A 19,898-nucleotide genomic window follows, 5' to 3' on the forward strand; every position below is an offset into this window, starting at 1 on the left:
CACTATCCCACACCCACTAGGGACAATTTTCTTTTGTTACATTTACACCTAGCCAATTAACCTACAAACCTGCACGTCTTTGGAGTGCGGGAGGAAACCGAAGATCACGGCAAAAGCCCACGCAGGTCACGGGAAGAACGTGCAAACTCCGTACGGACGGCGCCCGTAGTCGGGATGGAACCCGGGTCTCCGGCGCTGCATTCGCTGTAAGGCAGCAACTCTACCGCTGCGCCACCGTGGACCAGTGCTTGTGACCCGGTGTGCCTTGACCATGGGACCCGTGAGGCGGCAGCCAGCAAGGAGCCAATGGTAGTGAGGTGGGACCCAGCAAGGAGCCAATGGCAGTGAGATGGGACCCAGCAAGGAGCCAATGGCGGTGAGGTGGGACCCAGCAACGAGCCAATGGTAGTGAGGTGGGACCCAGGAAGGAGCCAATGGTAGTGAGATGGGATCCAGCAACGAGCCAATGGTAGTGAGGTGGGACCCAGGAAGGAGCCAATGGTAGTGAGATGGGACCCAGCAACGAGCCAATGGTAGTGAGATGGGACCCAGCAAGGAGCCCGGAACGGGTCATTGGCTGAGAGGTGGGACTCAACAAGGAGCCAATGGCATGAACCGGGATCCAGCAAGGAGCCAATGGCTCTGATCTGGACCTTGGCAGGGGGCCAATGGTGCCTCGTGTAGGTAGGGACTGCAGATGCTGGCTTACACCGAAGGTAGACACAAAATGCTGGAGTAAAGACTGGAGCGACTAGGCTTGTATACACTGGAATTTAGAAGGATGAAAGGAGATCTTATCGAAACGTATAAGATTATTAAGGGGTTGGACACGTTAGAGGCAGGAAACATGTTCCCAATGTTAGGGGAGTCCAGAACCAGGGGCCACACAGTTTAAGAATAAGGGGTCGGCCATTTAGAACTGAGATGAGGAAAAACTTTTTCAGTCAGAGAGTTGTGAATCTGTGGAATTCACTGCCTCAGAAGGCAGTGGAGGCCAATTCTCTGAATGCATTCAAGAGAGAGCTGGATAGAGCCCTTAAGGATAGCGGAGTCAGGGGGTTTGGGGAGAGGGCAGGAACGGGGTACTGATTGAGAATGATCAGCCACGATCACATTGAATGGCGGTGCGTACAGGCTCGAAGGGCCGAATGGCCTCCTCCTGCACCAAGGGTCTCGACCCGAAACGTCACCCATTCCTTCTCTCCCGAGATGCTGCCTGACCTGCTGAGTTACTCCAGCATTTTGTGAATAAATCGATTTGTACCAGCATCTGCAGTTATTTTCTTATACCTCCTGCACCTATTGTCTATTGTCTAAATCCCATGGTAAACCTCGGGGCAAAGAGAGAGCTAGATAGAGGTCTTAAGGATAGCGGAGTCAGGGGGTATGGGGAGAAGGCAGGAACGGGGTACTGATTGAGAATGATCAGCCATGATCACATTGAATGGCGGTGCGTACAGGCTCGAAGGGCCGAATGGCCTCCTCCTGCACCTATTTTTTATTGTCTATTGAAACGAAGAGATAACGAGACCCTGACTCTGCGTGAAGAAGGGTCTCGACCCGAAACAGCACCCATTCTGAGTTACTCCAGCGTTTTGTGTCCTCCTCCGTTACACGTGGCCGCCGCCCGTGAGAAGCAGACAAGTACTCACCGGCGATCTGCTTCATCAGCGTCATGCACACACCGTCCGCTCCCAGGACAGCGTTCTTCACTACTTCGCGCACCAGCCACACCAACTGCGGACAAGAGGGCAGACGGGGCGGTCACAACTCGCTCCGCCAACCCGCGTCAAATCCGTCAACTTTTACCGAAGCCGATTAACCTGCGAACCCACGTGGTATTTGGAGTGCGGGAGGAAACCGGAGCGCCCGGAGAAAACGCTCGTCGTGCGTTAACCGCAATCAAACGCTCGTTGTACGTTAACGCAATCAGACCCGGGGACTATTCTCGTAAACCTTCCCCTGGACCCAGGGCCGTCTTAACGCATGGGCCTGATGGGCACTTGCCCGGGGCCCCACGAGCATAGGGGCCCCATGCTGATCTGTGTATGTTAAGTGACTTGCAATAAATAAATACTACTTTAAAAATGTAGGTTCAATAAGTGCTTTTTTCGCAACATTTTCGGTCCCTAAGCGTTTTTTTCGCAACATTTTCAATCCCTAAGTGCTTCTCACAGCGATCTGTTTCGCAACAATTAGCTCCCTAAGTGCTTTGCTTTTCCATCCCTAAGTGCTTCTCACAGCGATCTGTAAGTGCTTTTCGCAACAATGTAGAACCCTAAGTCCATCGCTAAGTGCTTTTCGGTAAGTGCTTTTCGCCTGTGAGTAGTTGTCGTAGGGGCCCCAGTACACTGCTTTGCCCGGGGCCCATAATGCTGTAAAGACGGCCCTGCCTGGACCCTCTCCGACGAGGGTTCAAAACTGCTCCCCCGGCTAACGATGCTTCGACTTGCGATAGTTCGACTTTGCGACGGTGCGAACGGCAGCGGCCCCTTAGCGAGCCGCAGCTCGCTTCCGGCCACATGATCGCGCGTATTCAGTGCATTTTCGACTTACGACATTCTCGGTTTTTACGATGGCTTTATCGGAACGTAACCCCATTGTAAGTCGGGGAGCACCTGTACTGCAGATGTGGTCTGAACAGCGCCTTATAAAGCCTCAGCATTATAAGTTCACCAGTTATAGGAGTAGAATAGTTATAGCAGTTAGGGTACTGACATGGATAGAAAATTGGTTGACAGACAGAAAGCAAAGAGTGGGGATAAATGGGTCCCTTTCAGAATGGCAGGCAGTGACTAGTGGGGTACCGCAAGGCTCGGTGCTGGGACAACAGTTATTTACAATATACATTAATGACTTGGATGAAGGGATTAAAAGTACCATTAGCAAATTTGCAGATGATACAAAGCTGGGTGGCAGTGTGAACTGTGAGGAAGATGCTATGAGGTTGCAGGGTGACTTGGACAGGTTGTGTGAGTGGGCGGATGCAGTTTAATGTGGATAAGTGTGAGGTTATCTACTTTGGCGGCAAGAACAGGAAAGCAGAGTATTACCTGAATGGTGGCCAATTAGGAAAAGGGGAGATGCAACGTAACCTGGGTGTCGTGGTGCACCAGTCATTGAAAGCAAGCGTGCAGGTGCAGCAGGCAGTGAAGAAAGCGAATGGTATGTTAGCATTCATAGCAAGAGGATTTGAGTATAGGAGCAGGGAGGTTCTGCTGCAGTTGTACAGGGCACTGGGGAGACCACACCTGGAGTATTGTGTACAGTTTTGGTCTCCTAATCTGAGGAAAGACATTCTAGCCTTAGAGGGAGTACAGAGAAGGTTCACCAGATTGATTCCTGGGATAGCAGGACTTTCATATGAAGACTGGATAGACTCGGCTTGTACTCGCTGGAATTTAGAAGACTGAGGGGGGATCTTATAGAAACATATAAAATTCTTAAGGGGTTGGAGAGGCTAGATGCGGGAAGATTGTTCCCGATTTTGGGGAAGTCCAGAACAAGGGGTCACAGCTTAAGGATAAGGGGGAAATCTTTTAGGACCGAGATGAGAAAACATTTTTTCACACAGACAGTGGTGAATCTGTGGAATTCTCTGCCGCAGAAGGTAGTTGGGGCCAGTTCATTGGCTATATTTAAGAGGGAGTTAGATGTGGCCCTTGTGGCTAAAGGGATCAGGGGGTATGGAGAGAAGGCAGGTACGGGATACTGAGTTGGATGATCAGCCATGATCATATTGAATGGCGGTGCGTACAGGCTCGACGGGCCGAATGGCCTACTCCTGCACCTGTTTTCTATGTTTCTATAAGTTCACCAGTTAGAATTAGGCCATTCGGCCCATCGAGACTACTCCGCCATTCAATCATGGCCGATCTCTGCCTCCTGATCCCTTTTAACCATAACCCTTGATACCCGTTCTAATCGAGAATCTATCTGTCTCTGCCTTACAAAATATCCACTGTCTTGGCCCCCACAGCCCTCTGTGGCAACGAGTTCCACAGATTCACCACCCTCTGGCTCAAGAAGTTCCTCCTCACCTCCTTTCTAAAAGTGCGCCCTTTAATTCTGAGGCTGTGACCTCTACTCTCCCACCAGCGGAAACATCCTCTCCACATCCACTGTAAGTTTCAATGAGGTCTTCTAAACTCCAGCGAGTACAGGCCCAGTGCCGTCAAACGCTCATCAGATGTTAACCCACTCATTCCTGGGATGGTTCTTGTAAACCTCCTCTGGACCCTCTCCAGAGCCAGCACATCCGTCCTCAGTAGGGTTGCCAACTTCCTCACTCCCAAATACGGGGCAGGGTGACGTCACCGCCCCGCGCCCCACATGACCTCACCCAGCCAGCGGCCACATGCTCCCGCTCCACCAATGGCGGCCGATAAGGAAAATTGTCATCATTTACTGTGTTTTTCCTTTACTGTTACTGTTGAGCAGTGCTGGTTGTGCAGTCTCACAGCAGCGGGAACGAAGGACCTCCGATATCTCTCCTTCACGCACCTGGGGTGAAGGAGTCTGTCCCTGAAGGAGCTGCTCAGTGCAGTGACAGTGTCCTGCATGGGGTGGGGGTCGTTGTCCAGCAGCGATGTTAACTTTGCCATCATCCTCCTCTCTCCTCTCTCCCACCTCCTGCACTGAGTCGAGGGGGCAACCCAGGACAGAGCTGGCCTTCCTGACCAGCTTGTCGAGTCTCTTCCCCTCCACCGCTGAGATGCTGCTGCTCCAGCAGACCACTCCATACAAAATGGCCGACGCCACCACATCCCTGTTTTTATATTCTGGAGATCCTTGGGCCAAACGCGGACCAGAGATACTAAGCCTCAACGACAGCCCCTAGCTTAGAGTGCCGTGGCTAAGACAGCTGCTCTCTCACCTGTGTCCTGACGATGTCCTGAAGCTTCAAGTACTTTTCCATGAGTAGCTGGTTAATTTTGATTAAAATTAGATTCATGCCATCCCTGCTGACCAGCGTTAAATCCCGGTAACACTGGAAATGGAAGAGGAAGAACAAGAACAGTCACCGCCACAAGCTAGGGAGGCACGACGACGTGCGTTTACGTAGCGACTACGACGCATCAAATTGTGTCGGACTTGCAGTCCCAACTTTTCGATTGCAAGGTACAGCGTGGAAACTGGCCCTTCGGCCCACTGAGTCCACGCCAAGTTCACACTAGTTCAATGTTATCCCATTTTCTCAGCCACAATTAGGCCAATTTACAGAGAGCCAATTTAACAAAGAATCACAGAAAATAGGTGCAGGAGGAGGCCATTCGGCCCTTCGAGCCAGCACCGCCATTCACTGTGATCATGGCTGATCATCCACAATCAGTAACTCTTGCCTGCCTTCTCCCCATAGCCCTTGATTCCGCTAGCCCCTCGAGCTCTATCTAACTCTCTTTTAAATCCATCCAGTGAATTGGCCTCCACTGCCTTCTGTGGCAGAGAATTCCACAGATTCACAACTCTCTGGGTGAAAAAGTTTTTTTTTCACCTCAGTTTTAAATAGCCTCCCCTTTATACTTAGACTGTGTGTGGCCCCTGGTTCTGGATTCCCCCAACATTGGGAACATTTTTCCTGCACCGAGCTTGTCCAGTCCTTTCATAATTTTAACCTACAAACCCACACGTCTTTGGGATCTTTGGTTTTATTTATAATGAAGTGCTGAAGTAACTCATGGGCGGCACGGCGGCACAGCGGTAGATTTGCTGCCTTACAGCGAATGCAGCGCCGGAGACTCAGGTTCGATCCTGACTACAGGCGCCGTCTGTACGGAGTTTGTACGTTCTCCCCGTGACCTGCGTTGGTTTTCACTGAGATCTTCGGTTTCCTCCCACACTCCAAAGACGTACGGGTTTGTAGGTTAATTGGCTGGGCAAATGTTTTAAAAAATGTCCCTAGTGCGTGTAGGATAGTGTTAATGTGCGGGGATCGCTGGGCGGCGCGGACCCGGTGGGCCGAAGGGCCTGTTTCTGTGCTGTATCTCTGTATCTCGAAAAAAGAAAAAAAAATCATCGGGCCAGGCAGCATCACTGCAGAACATGCATCGGCAAAACTTCAGATCAGGACCCTTCAAGACTGTAGAAAGGGTCCCAACCTAAACCGTCACTTATCCACGTTCTCCAGAGATGCTGCGTGACCTACTGAGTTTATTTAAGACATTAGAGATACAGCACAGAAACAGGCCCTTCAGCCCATAGAATCTGCACCGACCAGGGATCACCCCGTACACTCACACCATCCGACACACTCTAGACAAATTGATCATTTTCACCAAAGCCAATTAATTTACAAACATGTTCGTCCTTGGAGTGTGGGAGGAACCAGGTTGATCCCTGGGATGGCAGGACTTTCATATGAAGAAAGACTGGATAGACTCGGCTTGTACTCGCTGGAATTTAGAAGATTGAGAGGGGATCTTATAGAAACTTGCAAAAATTCTTAAGGGGTTGGACAGGCTAGATGCAGGAAGATTGTTCCCGATGTTTGGGAAGTTCAGAACAAGGGGTCACAGTTTAAGGATAAGGGGGAAGTCTTTTAGGACCGAGATGAGAAAGTTTTTTTTCACACAGAGAGTGGTGAATCTGTGGAATTCTCTGCCACAGAAGGTAGTTGAGGCCAGTTCATTGGCTATATTTAAGAGGGAGTTAGATGTGGCCCTTGTGGCTAAAGGGATCAGGGGGCATGGAGAGAAGGCAGGTACGGGATACTGAGTTGGATGATCAGCCATAATGATATTGAATGGCGGTGCAGGCTCGAAGGGCCGAATGGCCTACTCCTGCACCTATTTTCTATGTTTCTATGTCGGTGCACCCGAGAAAACCCACGCAGATCACGGGGAGAACGTGCAAACTCCTTACAGTCAGTACCCATAGTCAGGATGGAACCCGGGTCTCTGGCGCTGTGAGACAGCAACTCTAGCGCTGCGCCACCGTGCCGCCCAAAGTTACTCCAACACGTTGGGTTCTTTTGGGTAAACCAGCACCTGCAGTTCCTCGCTTCTACGCGAAGAAGCTCATCTCCATTCCGTATCTTTATCCAACCATCGTAAAAGGCAAGACCTTCGGTTTTCACATTCGTTAGGTCACAGATAATTTCAGGCACCTTTTACCCGATGTCCCTATCGAAGTTATTTATTCACAAAAAACTGGAGTAACTCAGCGGGTCAGGCGGCATCTCAGGAGTGAAGGAATGGGTGACGTTTCGGGTCGAGGCCCTTCTTCAGACTGATCCCTATCGGAGTTGTCTGCTCCACAGTTGGTCCACGACAGGGAGAGGCACGGTGGCGCAGAGGTAGAGTTGCTGCCTTACAGAGCTTCCAGCACCGCAGACCTTGGTTCGATCCCGACCACGGGCGCTGCCTGTACGGAGTTTGTACGTTCTCCCCGTGACCTGCGTGGGTTTTCTCCCAGATCTTCGGTTCCCTCCCACACTCCAAAGACGTGCAGGTTTGTAGGTTAATTGGCTTGGTAAATGTTTAAAAAAATTGTCCCTAGTGTGTGTGTAAGGTAGTGTTAATGTGCGGGGATCGCTGGTCGGTATACACTGGAATTTAGAAGGATGAGAGGGTATCTTATCGAAACATATAAGATTATTAAGGGGTTGGACACGTTAGAGGCAGGAAACATGTTCCCAATGTTGGGGGAGTCCAGAACAAGGGGCCACAGTTTAAGAATAAGGGGTAGGCCATTTAGAACTGAGATGAGGAAAAACTTTTTCAGTCAGAGAGTTGTGAATCTGTGGAATTCTCTGCCGCAGAAGGCAGTGGGGGCCAATTCTCTGAATGCATTCAAGAGAGAGCTAGATAGAGCTCTTAAGGATAGCAGAGTCAGGGGGTATGGGGAGAAGGCAGGAACGGGGTACTGATTGAGAATGATCAGCCATGATCACATTGAATGGCGGTGCGTACAGGCTCGAAGGGCCGAATGGCCTCCTCCTGCACCTATTGTGTATTGTCAGCTCGGACCCGGTGGGCCGAAGGGCCTGTTTCCGCGCTGTATCTCTAAACTAAACTAAACTTCAAAGGAATACAGGTTTGTCGGTAAATTGGCTTGGTAAATGAAAAAAACAAAATTGTCCCCTGTGCATGTCGGGTAGTGTTAATGTGCGGGGACCGCTGGTCGGCGCGGACCAGGTGGGCCGAAGGGCCTGATTCCGCACTGTATTTGTAATACTGAACCTATAAACATGCAGCCCTCAGTAGCTGTGTTGAGCACCCATTTTGTACCCGTGTTAAATCAAATTAAACATTAACATGCTGGCAGCCACTCTGCAGCCAAAATGAAGGTAGCAACATAATTAGACAGCTCTCCCTGACTGCTTATATGTCCTGTGGCCACAACCTCTCCAGGGTCCGAAAAATACAATCTTCCACACCTGCTCCCCATAGTTAAGCCAAAACTGTCCGGGTAAACATTGGTCCTTCAGGCAACAGGAATGCATTTACCCGTTCTCTCACCACCTCTCCATGGATTGTCTGGAAGACTGGAGCGACTAGGCTTGTATAAAAGACTGGAGCGACTAGGCTTGTATAAAAAACTGGAGCGACTAGGCTTGCATAAAAGACTGGAGCGACTAGGCTTGTATAAAAGACTGGAGTGACTAGGCTTGTATAAAAGACTGGAGAGACTAGGCTTGTATAAAAGACTGGAGCGACTAGGCTTGTATAAAAGACTGGAGCGACTAGGCTTGTATAAAAGACTGGAGCGACTAGGCTTGTATAAAAAACTGGAGCGACTAGGCTTGTATAAAAGACTGGAGCGACTAGGCTTGTATAAAAGACTGGAGCGACTAGGCTTGTATAAAAGACTGGAGCGACTAGGCTTGTATAAAAGACTGGAGCGACTAGGCTTGTATAAAAGACTGGAGCGACTAGGCTTGTATAAAAGACTGGAGCGACTAGGCTTGTATAAAAGACTGGAGCGACTAGGCTTGTATAAAAGACTGGAGCGACTAGGCTTGTATAAAAGACAGGAGCGACTAGGCTTGTATAAAAGACAGGAGCGACTAGGCTTGTATAAAAGACTGGAGCGACTAGGCTTGTATAAAAGACAGGAGCGACTAGGTTTGTATACACTGGAATTTAGAAGGATGCGAGGGGATCTTATCGAAACGTATAAGATTATTAAGGGGTTGGACACGTTAGAGGCAGGAAACATGTTCCCAATGTTGGGGGAGTCCAGAACAAGGAGCCACAGTTTAAGAATAAGGGGTAGGCCATTTAGAACGGAGATGAGGAAAAACCTTTTCAGTCAGAGAGTTGTGAATCTGTGGAATTCTCTGCCTCAGAAGGCAGTGGAGGCCAATTCTCTGAATGCATTCAAGAGAGAGCTGGATAGGGTTCTTAAGGATAGCGGAGTCAGGGGGTATGGGGAGAAGGCAGGAACGGGGTACTGATTGAGAATGATCAGCCATGAACGCATTGAATGGGGGTGCGTACGGGTGCGTACAGGCTCGAAGGGCCGAATGGCCTCCTCCTGCACCTATTGTCTATTGTCACCTCGTGGTGGTGGAGACGCTTGTGTGGTCCTGAGACCCTGAGAGCGATGCCGTCTGGAGCTACGCTCCTGGTAGGGTCACCCATGGCGGTAAGGTCGAGGGGGGGAGGTCCCTGACAAAGAGCGATCCAGCCAAGGCCTCAACGGTGGAACAGGCGGAGGGAGGATGACGGCTGACTTTAGTGGAGCGTCACGACGGCTGGGAAGGCGGATGGATGAAGGCTGCGGGAGAAAAGGGTCCCCGGTCGTCTTGGACTCCAGGCCACTGGATCCTGACCCAGATCTGTCAAGGACCGTGTGGTGGCTGTCTGTGCACCAGTCTCCCCACGTTAAACAAAGTCACGCACAGGCGTCCTTGCATGAGTATAAGAAGATAACTGCAGATGCTGGTACAAATCAAAGGTATTTATTCACAAAATGCTGGAGTAACTCAGCAGGTCAGGCAGCGTCTCGGGAGAGAAGGAATGGGTCCTTGCATGAGGACAGTCTTCGAGTGACCACCGATGATGATGATGATGATGATGATGATGACTCTCACCAATCAGAGAGCAGTCCTGACCTTCCATCTACCTCACTGGAGACCCTAGGCCTATCTTTAATCGGACTTTACTGGGCTTTATTTTGCCGGGTGCTACAATGCGAGCCGGCTCAACCGGACGACGCGGTATCTGGTGAAGAAGGGTTCAGACCAGCGGTTTCGGCGCCCGAAACGTGAAACGCCAAACGGTTCTGCGATAAAACCGTGACTCGCAACGTTGCACCAGCACTTTGCGTTTGGCCCATCTAAGCCAGTCCCATTTCTCTGCGTTTGACCCATCCCCCCTACACCTTTCCCAGTGCATCCGCACTGTATCTTTTTTAGTTTAGATCGAAGACAGACACAAAGAAGCTGGAGCAACTCAGCCGGACAGGCAGTATCTCTGGAGAGAAGGTGTAGGAAAAAAACCCCACAGATGCTGGTTTAAAAAAAAAAGGTAGACACAAAATGCTGGAGTAACTCAGCGGGACAGGCAGCATCTCTGGAGAGAAGGAATGGGCGACGTTTCGGGTCGAGACCCCTCTTCAGACTTTTTTAGTTTAGCTTATTTCAGTTTAGTTTTGTTTAGAGATACAGCGCAGAAACAGGCCCTTTCGGCCCACCGAGTCCAAACCGACCTGCGATCACCCTTTGGAGTGTGGGAGGAAACCGAAGATCTCGGAGAAAACCCACGCAGGTCACGGGGAGAACGTACAACCTCCGTACAAACACTATCCTACACGCACCAGGGACAATTTTACTTTTTGTACCGAGCGAATTGACCGACAAACCCGCACGTCTTTCGAGTGCTGGAGGAAACCGAAGATCTCGGAGGAAACCCACGCAGGTCACGGGGAGAACGTGCAAACTCCGTACAGACGGCGCCCGTGGTCGGGATGGAACCCGGGTCTCGGGCGCTGCGAGGCAGCAGCTCTACCCGCTGCGCCACCGTATCTCCAAACTAAAACCAAACCGGACTTGATTTGGGAAATTACTTACCCTCTGCGCCTGCAAAGGCTCCACCAGGATCACCATTAAAAGTCCCAAACACACTTCCTCGTGTTGCTGTGCTCCTTTGCAAACCTAGAGGGGATAGGAGACGAGACAAACCGACTCAGCCAAAGCAGAAAATGGTCAACACGGACAGCCAAAGAACTGCAGAAAAAAGAACTGCAGACGGGCCATTCCTTGGAAAGTGAACCAAAATGTCACACAGGTGACCAGACGTCATCACATAAAGTGTAAGAAAATAACTGCAAATGCTGGTACAAATCGAATGTATTTATTCACAAAATGCTGGAGTAACAATAGACAATAGGTGCAGGAGGAGGCCATTCGGCCCTTCGAGCCTGTACGCACCGCCATTCAATGTGATCATGGCTGATCATTCTCAATCAGTACCCCGTTCCTGCCTTCTCCCCATACCCCCTGACTCCGCTATCCTTAAGAGCTCTATCTAGCACTCTCTTGAATGCATCCAGAGAATTGGCCTCCACTGCCTTCTGAGGCAGAGAATTCCACAGATTTACAACCCTCTGAGTGAAAAGGTTTTTCCTCATCTCCGTTCTAAATGGCCGACCCCTTATTCTTAAACTGTGGCCTCTGGTTCTGGATTTCCCCCAACATTGGGAACATGTTTCCTGCCTCTAGCGTGTCCAATCCCTTAATAATCTTATATGTTTCAATAAGATCCCCTCTCATCCTTCTAAATTCCAGTGAATACAAACCCAGTTGCTCCAGTCTTTCAACGTACGACAGTCCCGCCATTCCGGGGATTATCCTAGTGAACCTACGCTGCACTCCCTCAATAGCAAGAATGTCCTTCCTCAAATTTGGAGACCACCGAGTCTGCGCCGACCAGCAATGCCATTTAACATTATCCCATACACACACGAGGGACAATTTACATTTATACCAAGCCAATTAACATACAAACCTGCACGTCTTTGGAGTGTGGGAGGAAACCGAAGATCCAGGAGAAAACCCACGCAGGTCACGGGGAGAATGTAGAAACTCTGTTCAGGCAGCACCCGTAGATCGAACCCGGGGCGCTGGCGCTGTGAGGCAGCAACTCTACATCTACGCCACAGTGTCGTCCGTCCATGTAAGAGTCAGGGGCTCATGATGCAGCTTTATAAAAGGGATATGGGCCAAATGCAGGCAGGCCGGACTAGGGCGGCACGGTGGCGCAGCGGTAGAGTTGCTGCCTTACAGCGAATGCAGCGCCGGAGACTCAGGTTCGATCCCGATTACGGGCGCCGTCTGTACGGAGTTTGTACGTTCTCCCCGTGACCTGCGTGGGTTTTCTCCGAGATCTTCGGTTTCCTCCCACACTCCAAAGACGTACAGGTTTGTAGGTTAATTGGCTGGGCAAAAGTTTTTTTTTTTAAATTGTCCCTAGTTGGTGTAGGATAGTGTTAGTGTGCGGGGATCGCTGGGCGGCGCGGACCCGGTGGGCCTGTTTCCGCGCTGTATCTCTAAATCTAAAATCTAAATCTGAAAAATCTATAGACGGGGCATGTTGGTCGGTGTGGGCAGGTTGGTCGATGGGTCACTTTTCACCCGGTATCACGCTGACTAAACAAACAAAAGGGACATTGACAGGCGGGTCGTTAGGGCAGAAATCCTGCCGCCTACTTACATGAGCGTTCAATGCATCGTTAGCCTCTCTCTCCGACACGCCATTGATCATCGGCGACACCACATTCAAACATCTCTCCAGCTTCTGGTCAGGAAACAGAGAACAGTGCGCGAATGAATGTCAGCAAGACAAAGGAGTTAGTCAGTGTGAGGCCCAGCGCAAATTGGAAGAACAGCACCTCGTATTTCGCTTGGGTAGCTTACACCCCAGTGGTACGAACATTGACTTCTCCAACTTCAGATAGTCCCTGCTTTCCCTGTCTATCCCTTCCCCCTTCCCAGTTCTCCCACTTTCTTCCTGTCTCCGATGACATCCTATCTTTGTCCCGCCCCCTCCCCTGACATCAGTCTGAAGAAGGGTCTCGACCCGAAACGTCACCCATTCCGTCTCTCCAGAGATGCTGCCTGACCCGCTGAGTTACACATCAGTCCGAAGAAGGGTCTCGACCCAAAACGTTACCCATTCCTTTTCTCCAGAGATGCTGCCTGACCCGCTGAGTTACTCCAGCTTTTTGTGTCTACTAAAGGAGTTAGTGATCGATTTCAGGAATAGACTTTGGTCTCGACCCGAAACGCCACCCAGTTCTGCTCTCCAGAGATGCTGCCTGACCCGCTGAGTTACACATCAGTCTGAAGAAGGGTCTCGACCCGAAACATCACCGATTCCTTCTCTCCAGAGATGCTGCCTGACCCGCTGAGTTACACAACAGTCTGAAGAAGGGTCTCGACCTGAAACGTTACCCATTCCTTCTCTCCAGAGATGCTGCCTGTCCCACTGAGTTACTCCAGCACTATGCGTTGACAGTGCCGAAGAAGAGATGCAAATTCCTATGAGTCAATGTCAACAACAACTTCTCCTGGGCCACTCATGTTGAAGCAACAACAAGAAAGCCCACCAACGCCTCTACTTCCTCTGAAGGCTTAGGAAGTTCGGCACGTCCCCTACAGCTCTCACCAACTTCTACAGATGTACCCTAGAAAACATTTTATCGGGATGCACCACAGCACGGTTTGGGAACAGCTCCACCCAAGGTCGCAAGAAATTGCAACGAATTTTGGACGCAGCCCAGACCAACCTCCCTTCCACTGACTCCATTTATACCTCGCGCTGCCTCGGCAAGGCCTGCAGCATCATCAAGGCCCAGTCTCACCCCCGGTCACTCCCTCTTCTCCCCTCTCCCATCGGGCAAGAGGTACAGAAGTGTGAAAACGCGCACCTCCAGATTCAGGGACAGTTTCTTCCCGGCTGTTATCAGGCAACTGAATGAATGAATATCAGCAAGAATGTTACCGGGCGGCACGGTGGCGCAGCGGTAGAGTTGCTGCCTTACAGCGAATGCAGCGCCGGAGACTCAGGTTCGATCCTGACTACGGGCGCCGTCTGTACGGAGTTTGTACGTTCTCCCCGTGACCTGCGTGGGTTTTCTCCGAGATCTTCGGTTTCCTCCCACACTCCAAAGACGTGCAGGTATGTAGGTTAATTGACTGGGTAAATGTAAAAATTGTCCCTAGTGTGTGTAGGATAGTGTTAATGTGCGGGGATCGGTGGGCCGAAGGGCCTGTTTCCGCGCTGTATCTCTAAATCTAAATCTAACTGAACCGTCTTACCACAACCAGAGAGCAGTGCTGAACTACTATCTACCTCTTTGGTGACCCTCGGACTATCTAGGCAGCGTCTCCGGATAGGTGACGTTTCGGGTCAGGACCCTTCTTCAAAGCCAAAAAGTCACCTATCCATGTTCTCCAGAGATAGACACAAAACACTGGAGTAACTCGTCGGGTCAGGCAGCATCTCTGGAGAAAAGGAATAGGTTTCTTTGCTAGATAGAGCTCTTAAGGATTGCGGAGTCAGGGGGTATGGGGAGGAGGCAGGAACGGGGTACTGATTGAGAATGATCAGCCATGATCACATTGAATGGCGGTGCGTACAGGCTCGAAGGGATGAATGGCCTCCTCCTGCACCTATTGTCTATTGGAAATTTTTGTCGATGCACAAACCAAATTATTATTAAAAATGTATTTTGTTTTTTTATAAATGGGACAATACATTTTTCGTTAATATATTTTTTAAAGGGTTTATTTTGTAACATTTAACCGAGAGTTGATCTTTAAACTTGGATGCAAGATGCCACTATGAAGGACAGGCTGATTTTGACAGCTTTCAATATTTTAATATCTCGATATTTATTATTTGTGAGAAAATTGATCTTTAAACCTATGATTTTGTGATTTGGAGAGCTTTGCCACTATTAATATCTGATATTTTAGTAATTAATATTTGTGAGAGAATGAATCTTTAAGATGCACTTACTTATATGCAAGGCTGATTTTGAATGCTTTGCCACTTTTAATATTTTGATATTTGTGAGGGAATTGATCTTTAAACCTGGATGCAAGATGCAGGTTTAATGCAAGGCTGGTGGAATAACTTTTAATGCAAGGCTGATTTTGACAGCTTTGCCATTTTTAATATTTTGACATTTGTGACAGAATTGATCTTAAAACCTGGGTACAAGATGCACTTTTAATGCAAGGCTAATTTTGACAGCTTTGCCACTACTAATATTTGATATTTTAGTAATTAATATCTGTGAGAGAATTGATCTTTAAACCTGGCTGCAAGATGCACTTTTAATAGAAAGCTGATGGAATAACTTTGAATGCAAGGCTAATTTTGACAGCTTTGCCACTTTTATTGTTTAATATTTCAATTTTTAACATTTGCGAGAGAATTTATATTTAAACCTGGCTGTAAGATGCACATTTAATGCAAGGTTGATTTGAGAGTTTTGCCACTATTAATATTTGATATTTTAGTAATTAATATCTGTGAATTGATCTTTAAACCGGGGTGCAAGATGCACTTTTAATACAAAGCTGGTGGAATAACTTTTAATGCAAGGCTGATTTTGACAGCTTTGACACTTTTAATATTTCAATATTTAATATTTGTGAGAGAATTGATCTTTAAACCTGGGTGCAAGATGCACTTTTAGTAGAAAGCTGATGGAATAACTTGTAATGCAAGGCTGATTTTGACAGCTTTGCCACTATTAATATTTTGAGAGAGAGAATTGATCTTCAAACCTTGGTGCAAGATGCACTTTTAATGCAAGGCTGATTTTAACAACTTTGACACTATATTTGATATTTTAGTTATTAATATCTGTGAGAGAATTGATCTTTAAACCTGGGTGCAAGTTGCAGGTTTAATGGAAGGCTGGTGGAATAAAGTTTAATGCAAGGCTGATTTTGACAGCTTGGTCACTTTTAATATTTGATATTTTAGTAATTAATATCTGTGGGATAATTGATCTTTAAACCTGGCTGCAAGATGCACTTTTAACGCAAGACTGATTTTAACAGCTTTGCCACTATTAATATTTTTATATTTATGAAATAATTGATCTTTAAACCTGGCTGCAAGATGCAGGTTTAATGCAAGGCTGGTGGAATAACGTAATGCAAGGCTGATTTTAACAGCTTTGCCACTTTAAAAAACATATATATATCTTTGATATTCGTGAAAGAATTGATATTTTAAACCTGGGTGCAAGATGCACTTTTAATGCGAGGCTGATTTTGACATCTTTGCCACTTGTAATATTTGATATTTTAGTAATTAATGTCTGTGAGATAATTGATCTTTAAACCTGGGTGCAAGTTGCAGGTTTAATGCAAGGCTGGTGGAATAACTTTTAATGCAAAGTTGATTTTGACAGTTTTGCCACTATTAATATTTTGATGTTTATGAAACAATTGATCTTTAAACCTGGTTGCAGGTTTAATGCAAGGCTGATGGAATAACTTGTAATGCAAGGCTGGTGGAATAACTTGTAATGCACGGCTGATTTTGACAGCTTTGCCACTATTAATATTTTGATAATAGTGAGAGAATTGATCTTTAAACCTGGGTGCAAGATGCACTTTTAATGCAAAGCTGATTTTGAGAGCTTTGGCGCTATTAATATTTGATATTTTAGTAATTAATATCTGTGAGATAATTGATCTTTAAACCTGGGTGCAAGTTGCAGGTTTAATGCAAGGCTGGTGGAATAACTTGTAATGCACGGCTGATTTTGACAGCTTTGCCGCTTTTAATATTTTAATATTTCAATATTTAATATTTGTGAGAGAATTGATCTTTAAACCTGGGTGCAAGATGCACTTTTAATGCAAGGCTAATTTTGACAGCTTTGCCACTATTAATATTTGATATTTTAGTCATTAATATCTGTGAGATAATTGATCTTTAAACCTGGGTGCAAGTTGCAGGTTTAATGCAAGGCTGGTGGAATAACGTTTAATGCAAAGTTGATTTTGACAGCTTTGCCACTATTAATATTTTGATGTTTATGGAACAATTGATCTTTAAACCTGGCTGCAGGTTGCAGGTTTAATGCAAGGCTGGTGGAATAACTTGTAATGCAAGGCAGGTGGAATAACTTTTAATGCAAAGTTGATTTTGACAGCTTTGCCGCTTTTAATATTTTAATATTCCTATATTTAATATTTGTGAGAGAATTGATCTTTAAACCTGGCTGCAAGATGCACTTTTAATGCAAAGCTGGTGGAATAACTTTTAATGCAAAGTTGATTTTGACAGCTTTGCCACTATTAATATTTTGATAATAGTGAGAGAATTGATCTTTAAACCTGGCTGCAGGTTGCAGGTTTAATGCAAGGCTGGTGGAATAACTTGTAATGCAAGGCTGGTGGAATAAGGCTGCGTGGGTTTTCTCCGAGATCTTCAGTTTCCTCCCACACTCCAAAGACGTACAGGTATGCAGGTTAATTGGCTGGGTAAATGTAAAAAAAAAAAGATTGTCCCTAGTGGGTGTAGGATAGTGTTAATGTACGGGGATCACTGGGCGGCACGGATTTGGAGGGCCGATAAAGGCCTGTTTCCGGCTGTATATATATGATATGATATGATATGAATAACTTGTAATGCAAGGCTGATTTTGACAGCTTTGCCACTATTAATATTTTGATAATAGTGAGAGAATTGATCTTTAAACCTGGGTGCAAGATGCACTTTTAATGCAAAGCTGGTGGAATAATGTTTAAGGATAGCGGAGTCAGGGGGTATGGGGAGAAAGCAGGAACGGGGTACTGATTGAGAATGATCAGCCATGATCACATTGAATGGCGGTGCTGGCTCGAAGGGCCGAATGGCCTACTCCTGCACCTATTGTCTATTGTCTATAATGCAAAGCTGGTGGAATAACGTTTAATGCAAAGTTGATTTTGACAGCTTTGACACTTGTATTATTTGATATTTTAGTAATTAATATTTGTTGAGAGAATTGATCTCTAAACCTGGCTGCAGGTTGCAGGTTTAATGCAAGACTGGTGGAATAATGTTTAATGCAAGGCTGGTGGAATAACTTTTAATGCAAAGTTGATTTTGACAGCTTTGACACTATTAATATTTGATATTTTAGTAATTAATATCTGTGAGAGAATTGATCTTTAAACCTGGGTGCAAGATGCACTTTTAATGCAAAGCTGGTGGAATAATGTTTAATGCAAGACTGGTGGAATAACTTGTAATGCAAGGCTCATTTTGACAGCTTGGGCACTTTAATATATATATATATATATATATATGCAAGGCTGATTTTGACAGCTTTGCCACATATATATATGTGTGTACACATATATATATAATATATATATATATGTGTACACACATATATATATGTGGCAAAGCTGTCAAAATCAGCCTTGCATTATAAGTTATTCCACCAGCCTTGCATTAAACCTGCATCTTGCAGCCAGGTTTAGAGATCAATAAATATATATACACATATATTATAAATATATATATATATATATACACATATATTATAAATATATATATATATATTTTGATATTCGTGGGAGAATTGATCTTTAAACGCGGCTGCGAGAAGCCACGGTGATGGTTTTAATGGTTTTAATGGGTTTAATGGGGAAACCCCCCCCTGAGCTCCAGCCGCGGCCTAGCCCGGGGAGCTGGAGCCTGGGGCTGGTAGTAGTCAGCCTGCCCGCCGCCTGCGCCGCTGGGGCGGCCGCCCGACCCTCCCCGCTCCCATCCCCAGTTTTACCTCCTCCAACTCGTCCTTGGCGTCCAGGGCGTTGGAGACGAGGAGCCGGCCCTTGCCTTTGTGCGCGGCCTCCATGGCGGCGGGGAGGGGAGGGGAGGCCGGGGATGGGGATCACCTCAGGCGGGCCGGGCCGGGCCGGGCTTGTGGACGGCGGCGGCGGTGGGGGAGGGGAGGAGGCGGCATCGACGCCATTCGAGCGCCCGCCCCCTCCCCCTCCCCCTAGTCCCGCCCTCTCCCTCCACGTCCCGCCCCTTCCTCCTCCAATCGCCGTCCCCCCTCGCCGTGACTGGCAACCACCGCGGCCAATCGCCGACCCGTTCCACTGTGACTGGCAGCCGCCGCGACCAATCGCCACCTCCACGTGCCGCCCCCTCCCCTCCACACCCCCGCCCCTTCCGCCCGACCCCACCTCCAATCGCCTCCTCCGCCTCCCCATGACTGGCAGCTACCCCAACCAATCATCACCTCTCCCCGGAACTGGCAGCCACCGCAGCCAATCACCACCTCCTCCCTCAACTCTAGTCCCGCCCCCTGTATCCTAGACCCGCCCCTCCCTCCTCCAATCACCTCCTCGCCCTCCACATGACTGGCAGACACCGCGGCCAATCATCATCTGCCCCTCAACCTATAGTCCCGCCCCCTGCGTCGTAGTCCCGCCCCTCCCTCCTCCAATCACCTCCTCTTCCTCCACATGCCTGGCAGCCACCACGCCCAATCAACACCTGCCCCCTCAACCCTAGTCCCGCCCCCCTCTCCTCCAATCACCTCCTCTCCCCCACATGACTGGTGGCAACCGCGACCAATCACCACCGCGACCAATCATCTTGGAGTGGAGGGGGCGGGAGCACGGGTGACGGACGGGCGGGTGGACCAATGGGCTGCGAGAGTGAGGTGAGGAGGGGGCGGGACTTGCCAATGCGGAAGTATTCACTTCAGTGGCGCTCAAGGGTTTTTAACTCATCAATTCACCAATTTCAAATGTTCTTGGCTCTAATTATAAAGTTAAATGTCTTTTCAATTATATTGTGGATACAGTAGAGTTCTATTGTTTTTGCAAATGCCTAATCTCTGCTTCCATGACTTTTTAAAATAAAATAAAATTAGAATTTAGAAGGATGAGAGGGGATCTTATCGAAACGTATAAGATTATT

The 19,898-nt window shown here is 47.9% G+C and overlaps 1 protein-coding gene across 1 annotated transcript in view; it reads right to left on the minus strand.

Annotated features, from left to right (window-relative positions):
* ints3 (integrator complex subunit 3) overlaps positions 1–18,960 on the minus strand; it is a 66,234-nt gene extending 47,274 nt beyond the window's left edge. Inside the window, exons 1-5 of the mRNA XM_078431933.1 lie at positions 18,748–18,960; positions 12,657–12,740; positions 11,015–11,098; positions 4,877–4,990; positions 1,653–1,737 (exon numbers count right to left, since the gene is read on the minus strand). Coding sequence (XP_078288059.1) covers positions 1,653–1,737; positions 4,877–4,990; positions 11,015–11,098; positions 12,657–12,740; positions 18,748–18,822 — 442 coding nt within the window. The 5' untranslated portion in view covers positions 18,823–18,960. The remainder of the gene's footprint in view (positions 1–1,652; positions 1,738–4,876; positions 4,991–11,014; positions 11,099–12,656; positions 12,741–18,747) is intronic.
* Positions 18,961–19,898: the final 938 nt, after the last annotated feature.

This window comes from Rhinoraja longicauda, chromosome 44 (assembly GCF_053455715.1).
Source record: "Rhinoraja longicauda isolate Sanriku21f chromosome 44, sRhiLon1.1, whole genome shotgun sequence".
NCBI classification, from domain to species: domain Eukaryota; kingdom Metazoa; phylum Chordata; class Chondrichthyes; order Rajiformes; family Arhynchobatidae; genus Rhinoraja; species Rhinoraja longicauda.